The sequence below is a fragment of the Chiloscyllium plagiosum genome, chromosome 10 (genome assembly GCF_004010195.1).
Source record: "Chiloscyllium plagiosum isolate BGI_BamShark_2017 chromosome 10, ASM401019v2, whole genome shotgun sequence".
Lineage (NCBI taxonomy): Eukaryota > Metazoa > Chordata > Chondrichthyes > Orectolobiformes > Hemiscylliidae > Chiloscyllium > Chiloscyllium plagiosum.
Genome location: NC_057719.1, coordinates 5,366,616 through 5,375,268, shown reverse-complemented (window position 1 = coordinate 5,375,268; position 8,653 = coordinate 5,366,616). Strand labels below are relative to the sequence as shown.

The 8,653-nt window shown below is 41.8% G+C and overlaps 1 protein-coding gene across 5 annotated transcripts in view; it reads left to right on the top strand.

Moving 5' to 3' along the window:
• Window positions 1-8,653, top strand: part of dglucy (D-glutamate cyclase) — a 123,253-nt gene that overhangs the window by 82,448 nt on the left and 32,152 nt on the right. For all 5 annotated transcript variants that reach the window (XR_006312687.1, XM_043696939.1, XM_043696936.1 and 2 more), the window contains exon 6: window positions 6,670-6,792. Coding sequence is in view for 4 of the 5 variants with exons in the window: in XM_043696939.1 (XP_043552874.1) it covers window positions 6,670-6,792 (123 nt within the window). In the remaining variant the exon portion in view is untranslated. The remainder of the gene's footprint in view (window positions 1-6,669; window positions 6,793-8,653) is intronic.

Below are 8,653 nucleotides of genomic sequence, written 5' to 3'. Positions count from 1 at the left end.
AGTTCAGTCAGTCGAAGGAGGGTGTCAGTGGAAGGGTACTGGTTAGTACGGTGGGAAAGGAAGAAGCGGAGGGCTTTGAGGCCTTCGTGATGTGGGATGGAGGTGTATAGGGACTGGATGTCCATGGTGAAGATAAGGCATTGGAGGCCGTGGAAGCGAAAATCATGGAGGAGGTGGAGGGTGTGGGTGGTGTCCCAAACATAGGTGGGGAGTTCTTGGACTAAGGGGGACAGGACCGTGTCGAGGTATGCAGAGATGAGTTCGGTGGGGCAGGAGCAGGCTGAGACAATGGGTCGGCCTGGGCACTCAGGTTTGTTGATTTTACACCCCGATCTTGACATTGCTGAGGCTAAACGCCAGCCTGCGGACACCTCCTCCTACTGCCCCCTTGACCATGACCCCACCTCCCACCACCAAACCATCATCTCCCATACCATCCATAACCTCATCACCTCCGGGGATCTCCCATCCACCGCCTCCAACTTCATAGTCCCACAACCCCGCACCGCCCGTTTCTACCTCCTGCCCAAAATCCACAGACATCCTTGAAGAAACTTTTCTCTCTGTCAGCAAGAAGATTAGAACAACAAAAGGTGTTAACAAGATAATCTTGTAAGAACATCGAGAGACAAATAATATAGCGGGGGGGAGTGGGGCAGTGGGCAGAAATAATTTTGAAACAGTGTCACTATGACCTTGAGAAAATAAACAACTGCCCATTTGCAAATTGGATAAGAGGAGACCTGCTCCCAAGATGGTTAGCTTTGTCACTGAATTATAATAATAGGTTTAATTGTGTATAATGTTATAAATAACTTTATATTAGAGCTGAAATATCCAAATATTATAATAATTGTTAGCAATTAACATCCTTTTTTAATCTTTTGTACTAAGATGAGTAAGGGATATGAATTGCATGACTGAATTTGTGAAGTCATTATTAATAAGCAAGTAATTGATGCAACTGACAAATGTCGAGGAAGGGACATAACAATTGGTGTTGGAATGTGGTCAAGAATTGTAAGAGCCCAAGGACAGCAGATGGGGGTCTGGCAAATACCACAAGATGTTGGGAGGACCTAATGTGACCATCATGAAGTTGTCCATCATCGATTTTGTATTCACAGAATTGCATGTTTAGGTTAGACTGATGTAAACACTGATGTAAATGTTGCATGTAACCATTCTAATGCAGTATGTATAAATATCATGTACTTTAGTGGGAAAGGTAAAATGTCACTGACCTCCAGTCTGAGCTGTAATTCAGGGCTTCACATGAAAGCCACATTCAGAGCAGTCTCTGTCCTCTCCCACAAATGTGGAAAAGGAGCTCCGAATGATTAATGATTGGTGCTACTGAACACAGGACTCGTATCTATTGCTTCTTGCAAGAGAGTTTCAGTCTTCTTTCATTTATGTTTTGTTGATAGGACTCTCAACCAGTTCTCCTGAATGATCTGTTTTTGATTTTAAGTTTATGTCTTCTGTGTCCTAGACTCACCAGCTAGTGGGATAAGTTTCAAAATTACAAGAAATTTCACATTTTACCATGGTTCAGGAAATGTAAACCTAGTTTGTGTAATCTCATCCCGTAAAGAGCTGAATTCCAGAGTTGAGGAGACACTGACAGCCCTTGACATAAAGGGCTTATTTGACTGAGTATGGTATCAAGAACCCACAGCAAAACAAGTCAAGGAATCAGGGAAAACTCTTCACTGGTTGGAGTCATATCTGGTGCAAATGAAGATAGTTGTGGTTGTTGGAAGGCAGTCATCTCAGTTCCAGGACATCTCATAGGAATTTCTCAGGGTACCGTCGAAGGTCCAATCATCCTCAGCTACTTCATCCTTCCATCATAAGGCCAAAGCTGGGATGTTCGTTGATGACTGCACAATGTTCAACATCACTCATGACTTCTCAGGCACTGGAACAGTCCCATGTCCAAATGCAGCAAAACCTGGACAATATCCAGCTCCAGCTTAAAGTGACATTTGCACCATACAAATACTAGGCAATGACTGTCTTTAACAAAAGAGAATATGTCCATAGTCTCTTGACATTCAATGGCTTAATCATCACTGGATCCCTCATTTTCAGCAACCTAGGGTTGAACTGAACTAAAGCTGAACTAAACTTTTTGATCTTAACAGTGGCTACAAGAGCAGGGCAAAGACTAGGAATCCTGCAATAAGTAACTGCCCTCCTGACTCCCAAAACCTGTCCATCATCAACAAGGCTCAAGTCGGGAGTGTGACGGAATACTCACCTCCTGCCTGGATGAGTGCAGCTCCAAAAACACTCAAGAAGTGTGACACCATCTAGGATAAAGCAATTCACATGGCACCACATCCGCAAACATTCAGTCCCTCCTTCACCACCAACCTCCAAACAGCAATGTATACCATTTACATGATGCAGTGCATAAATTCATCAAGGCTCCTCAAACAGTATCTTTCAAACCCATGATTACTTCCAACCAAAATGACATGGGCAGAATACATATAGGAACACCACACCTGCAGGCTGTCCTCCAAGCCTCTCACCATCCTGACTTGGAAAAATATCACTGTTCCTTCACTGTCACTGGGCCAAAATCCTAGAATTCTCTGCCTAATGACATTGTGGGTCTACCTACAACATATCGACTGCAGTGATTCAAGAAGGCATCTCATCATCATTTTCTCAAGGGCACTAGGAGTGGGCAATAAATGCTGGGCCAGTCCAACTAGCACCACTCACATCCTATGAATAAATATTTTAAAATCTAACTCTTCAAGTGTTGGTAACATTCTGGTAAACCTCTGGTCCACATCTTCCATAATCAATACGTATTTTGAGATGTTGTGCCCCGATCTAAGAGGCAACCTTTTCACGCAGAGGGTGGTATATATATATATATATTCAGAGGACTTGATGGAGGCTTGTACACTTGCAACATTTAAAAGGCGTCTGGATAGATATATGAAGAGGAAGTGTTTGGAGAGATATGGGCCAGGTGCTGGCAGGTGGGACTAGATTAGGTTGAGATATCTGGTCAGCATAGCCGAATTGGACCGAAGGGTCTGTTTCTGTGCTATACATCTGTCTGTTAAGAACATTAGTTAAGAATGGAATTAAATCAATGGCAATGAATGACAAGGGGTCAGATGATGTGGAGTCAGTGTGGGTGGAGTTGAGAAACCACAAAGGGAAAAAAATCATAATGGAGTTATATACCGACCTCGTAATGGTGGTCAGGACCAGGAGCGAAAGATGTATTGGACAATAGATAGGGTATATCAGAAAGGCAGAGTCAAAGTGATCATGGCGACTTCAATATGCAGGTGGACTGAGTGAATAATGTTGCCAGTGGATTCAAAGAAAGGGAATACATGGAATGCTTACAGGATGGCTTTTTGGAACAGCTTATGATGGAGCCCACAAAGGAGCAGGCTATTCTGGACTTAATGCTATGTAATGAGCCAGACTTTATAAAAGATCTTAAAGTAAAGGAACACTTAGGAGGCTGTGATCATAATATGGTAATGTTCAGTGTGCAGTTTGAAAGAGAGAAAGCAAAATCAGATGTAATGGTGTTACTGTTAAATAAAGGTAATTACAAGGGCATGGGAGAGGAACATATGAAAATCAGCTGGAAGCAGAGCCTAGCGGAGAAGACAGGAGAACAACAATTGCAGGGGTTTCTGGGTGTAATTGAGGACATAGTACACAAGTTCATCCCAAAGAAAAGAAAGATTATCTGGGGGCATTAGACAGCCATGGCTGATAAAGGAAGTCAGGAAATGTATCGAAGAAAGTGAAAGAGCCTATAAAGTGACCAAGAGCACTGGGAAATCAGAAGATTAGGAAGGCTACAAAAATAAACAGGATAACAAAGAGAGAAATAAGGAAGGAGAGGATCAAATATGAACATAGGCCAACCAGTAATATTAGAAATGATAGTAAAAGTTTCTTTCAATACATAAGAAACGAGAGGCAAAAGTAGACATTGGGCTTCTCCAAATTGAAGCTGGAAGGCTAGTGATGGGAGATAAGGAAATAGCTGAAGAACTTAATAAGTACTTTGCGTCAGTCTTCACAGTGGAGGACAGGAGTAATATCCCAACAATTAAGGAGAGTCAGGGGCAGAGTTGAGTATGGTAGCCATTACAAAAGAGAAAGTGCTCGAAAAGCTAAAAGATCTAAAAATTGATAAATATCCTGGCCTGGATGGACTAAATCCTAGAGTTCTGAGGAGGTGGCTGAGGAAATAGCGGAGGCATTGGTCGTGATCTTTCAAAAGTCACTGGAATCAGGGAAAGTCCCAGATGATTGGAAAATCGCTGTTGTAACCCCATTGTTCAAGAAAGGATCAAAACAAAAGATGGAAAATTACCGGTTGATTAGCCTAACCTCAGTTGTTGATATAATTCTATAATCCATCTAAATTCTTAGAAGTGCAGGGTTGGATTAGAACAAGTCAGCATGGATTTAATAAGGGGAGGTCATGCCTGACAAACCTGTTAGAATTCTTTGAAGAGGTAACAAGTAGGTTAGACCAGGGAAACCCAATGGATGTTTTATATCTAGACTTCCAAAAGGCCTTTGATAAGGTGCCTCATGGGAGGCTGCTGAGTAAGTTGAGGGCCCACGGTGTTCAAGGTGAGCTTGAGGATTGGCTGTCTGACAGAAGACAGAGTTGGGATAAAAGGTTCTTTTTTGGAATGGCAGCCAGTGACAAGTGTTATCCTGCAGGGTTCGGTGTTGGGGTCACAGCTGTTCACTATTAATGATCTGGCTGAAGGGACTGGGGGCATTCTGGTGAAGTTTGCCAATGATACAAAGTTAGGTGGACAGGCAGGTAGTACTGAAGAGGTGGGGAGGCTGCACAAAGATTTAATCTTCGAGGAGAAAGTGAGGACTGCAGATGCTGGAGATCAGAGCTGAAAATGTGTTGCTGGAAAAGCGCAGCAGGTCAGGCAGCATCCAAGGAACAGGAGAATCGACGTTTCTGAAGAAGGGCTTATGCCCGAAACGTCGATTCTCCTGTTCCTTGGATGCTGCCTGACCTGCTGTACTTTTCCAGCAACACATTTTCAGCTCTGCACAAAGATTTAGACAGTTTAGGAGAGTGGCCCAGGAAACGGCTGATGAAATTCAACGTGAGCAAATGCGAGGTATTGCACTTTGGAAAAAAGAATACAGGGATGGACTATTTTCTAAATGGTGAGAAAATTCATAAAGCCGAAGTACAAAGGGATCTGGGAGTGCTAGTCCAAGATTCTCTAAAGGTTTACTTGCAGGTTGAGTCCGTGATTAAGAAAGTGAGTGTAACGTTGTCTTTTGTCTCAAGAGGGTTGGAAAATAAAAGCAGCGATGTGCTTCTGAGATTTTATAAAGCGCTAGTTAGGCTCCATTTAGAGTATTGTGTCAAAATTTGGGCCCCACACCTCAGGAAGGACATACTGGCACTGTCCAGCAGTGATTTACATGGATGATCCCTGGAATGGTAGGCCTAACATACGATGAATGGCTGAGGATCCTGGGATATTATTCATTAGAGTTTAGAAGGTTGAAGGAAGATCTAATAGAAACTTGCAAGATAATGCATGGCCAAAAAGGGTGGACACTGGGAAGTTGTTTCCATTCGGCGGAGATACTAGGACCGTTGGGCACGGCCTTAGAATTGGAGGGGTTCAATTTAGAACGGAAATGAGACATTTCTTCAGCCAGAGAATGGTGGGCCTGTGGAATGCACGGAGCGCAGTGGAGGCCGGACGTTAAATATCTTCAAGGCAGAGATTGATAAATTCTTGATCTCGCAAGGAATTAAGGGATACGGGGAGAATGCGGGTAAGTGGAGTTGAAATGTCTATCAGCCGTGATTAAATGGCGGAGTGGACTCGATGGGCCGAATGGCCTTACTTCAACTCCTATGTCTTATGGTCTATAATGACTACAACTGTACACAATACTGTAGATATGGTCTCACCAGGGCTTTGCATATTTCTGACAAAACTTGTTCTTAATACTTAGAATATTAGCTGTTATAACGAGAGGACTGCTAGCCTTTTCTATCACTTTTAAATCCCTGATTACTGTCGTTTTAATTATGCATGTACATGGGTCCTCAAATTCAATTGGTAATTAAAAAGGTAAAGTTGTCATTATCCCACCAGACCATTGGCTGCTGTCTCATTAGAGAGAGATGGCCATTAGTGGTTTAACCTCAGTGTCACTGTGCCTCAGGCTAAGCGAAAGGTTCAGAAACATAGTCCTTCATGGTAACCTTAGCCGTTGTAGGAATTGAACCCAATTTATTGATATCACACCACATTGCAAACAAGCCATCCAACTATCTGAGCTTTCTAACCCAGTTGCATTCTAACCATATGAATTAAAATAGTGTGGAGGAAATTAAATGTCTATTGAAAGCAACCTCCCCACAGCCATTTGAATTATGAATTTTATTCCTGCCCAAGGTAATCATTTTTGATTAATGGATATGCATAGTCTCTGCAGTAGATTAAATTTGGAAATTATCCTACAAGTCAGAATCTCGATCTGGAAAAGTGTTAACATTTGTTTTGAACTTTGCATTTGTGTTTTTTTAAACTTTTTTTTCTTAAAAATGTTTCTCCAGTAAACATCCTACATGTTTATTCAACTAGTTCACTTTACCATCCTCAGGGTTAATTGGAATTGAAGACATGCTAAACCCAGATTTCGGAGATGCAGTTGAAGCACATCGTGGTGATGTTCCAGTCTTCTGGCCCTGTGGAATTACTGCATCAGAAGCTATTAGGAGCTGCAGTAAGATTCAGAGATACAAAGCTTGAGTAGTTTTAGACTACAACTAAAGAATTTTTGTGTGAATAATTTTACCAACAGTAAATTATTTAAAAAGAACCATGCGTTTACATAACACATTTTTACACCCTCAGAGCATCCCAGAGTTCTTTACTGCCAATGCTGTTTTTTTTGAAGTGCAATTATTGTTGTGATATGGGAAACTCAATAGCCAAATTGCATATAATGCAAACAACAAGGAATAAGTGTACAGATGCTGTTTTTGGCATTATTGGTGACAGGGTGAATTTTACCAGGACACTAATGCCTTGATTCTTTTCATGTTATGGCTGTGGGTTCCATTAAATCCACTCAAGGATCAAGCAGAGCCTCTGCTTGATGTCTCATTTGAGAGACAGTGTGTCTAATAGTGTAGCACTTGCAGTACACACTGGCAATGTTGACCTAGATATTGTACTGAAATTTCTGGAGTGGACCTTGAATCCTCAACATGTCAACTCAGTGGTGGGAGTACTATGAACTGAGCCGAATTCTAGGGTGAAAATTGTAGACTCTTAAAAAGTAAAACAACAATGACCTCAGTATATATTGGCCAAATTGCAAAATGCTTTAGATACACACGACTATTAAGTAGGATGCATAGTGGGGGGGGGGGATTTTCTTGTTGAAAAGAGAAATATGGCATTATCTTCTCATTTCTGTGAGAATGTAGAGTGTAAGTTGCTTTAACTTGCATAAAAATGTTTTTGTATTGAGAATTGTAGAAGAGTTGGGTGTTTACAGTAAGGGATTTGGAGCAATGAGTGCATTGAAGGCAGGAGCAAGGAAGATATTAAACAGGTTGAACAGCAGATGGCTGTCTTCAGACTGGTGGAAGATAACAAGGTTGCAAGATAAGAATTATGAGAGGAAGTGGACAGTTTGCTCCAAAGGCAGAAAGAGTTTGAGAAATGGGAAACATGATTTAGACATTTGAAAAACCGGGAAGTAATCATATCTTTCAATGATAAATAACACAGTCTCCTTTATAGAGCACAGAAAAAGGCGCTTTAGCCCACCAATTTTGTGCTAGTCAAAAAAAAAACATCTAACTATTCTAAATCCATTTTCCAGCACATAGCCTTGTCAGCCTTGGCATTGCAAGTGTATCTCTAAAATCTTCTTAAGTATTAATGAGGGTTTCTGGCTCTACCACCTTTGCAGGCAGTGATTTCCAGATTCTCACTGAGCGCAAATGTTTTTCCTCATGTTCCCTCTAAATCTTCTGCCCCTGCCTTAACTCTATGCTCCCTGGTCCTTGATCCCCCCAACAAGGGAAAAATTTCTTCCTGCCTATCCTATTTGTGCACCTCATAATTTTGTACATCTCAATCATGTCCCTCCACTCTTGAACCTCCTCTGCTCAGAGGAACACACCTCCAGCCTATCCAATTTGTCTTCATACCAAAAACTTTAAAGTCCAAACAACATCTTGGTAAATCTCCTCTGTACTCTCTCCAATGCTATCACATCCCTCCAATAAAGTGAATACCAGAACTGCGCACCGTGCTTTAAGTTGTGGTATAATTAACTTTTCGGCAGTTCCAGCATATCTTCACTGTTCTTAAATTCTTTAGACCATTGAACAGTACATCATAGGAGCAAGCTTTTGGCCCACGGTGTCTGTGCTACCATGCCTAAATGATATTCTAAACAATTCCTTTCTGCCTGCAAGTGGACCATATCCCTTGATTCCTTGCCTGTCCGTGTGTCTGTCTGAATGCTTTTTAAAACTTTGCTAGCATATCTGCTTCTACCATCTCTTCTGGTGATATGTTCCAGGCACCTACCTCCATCCTCGTACATCTCCTCTAAACATTCCCCC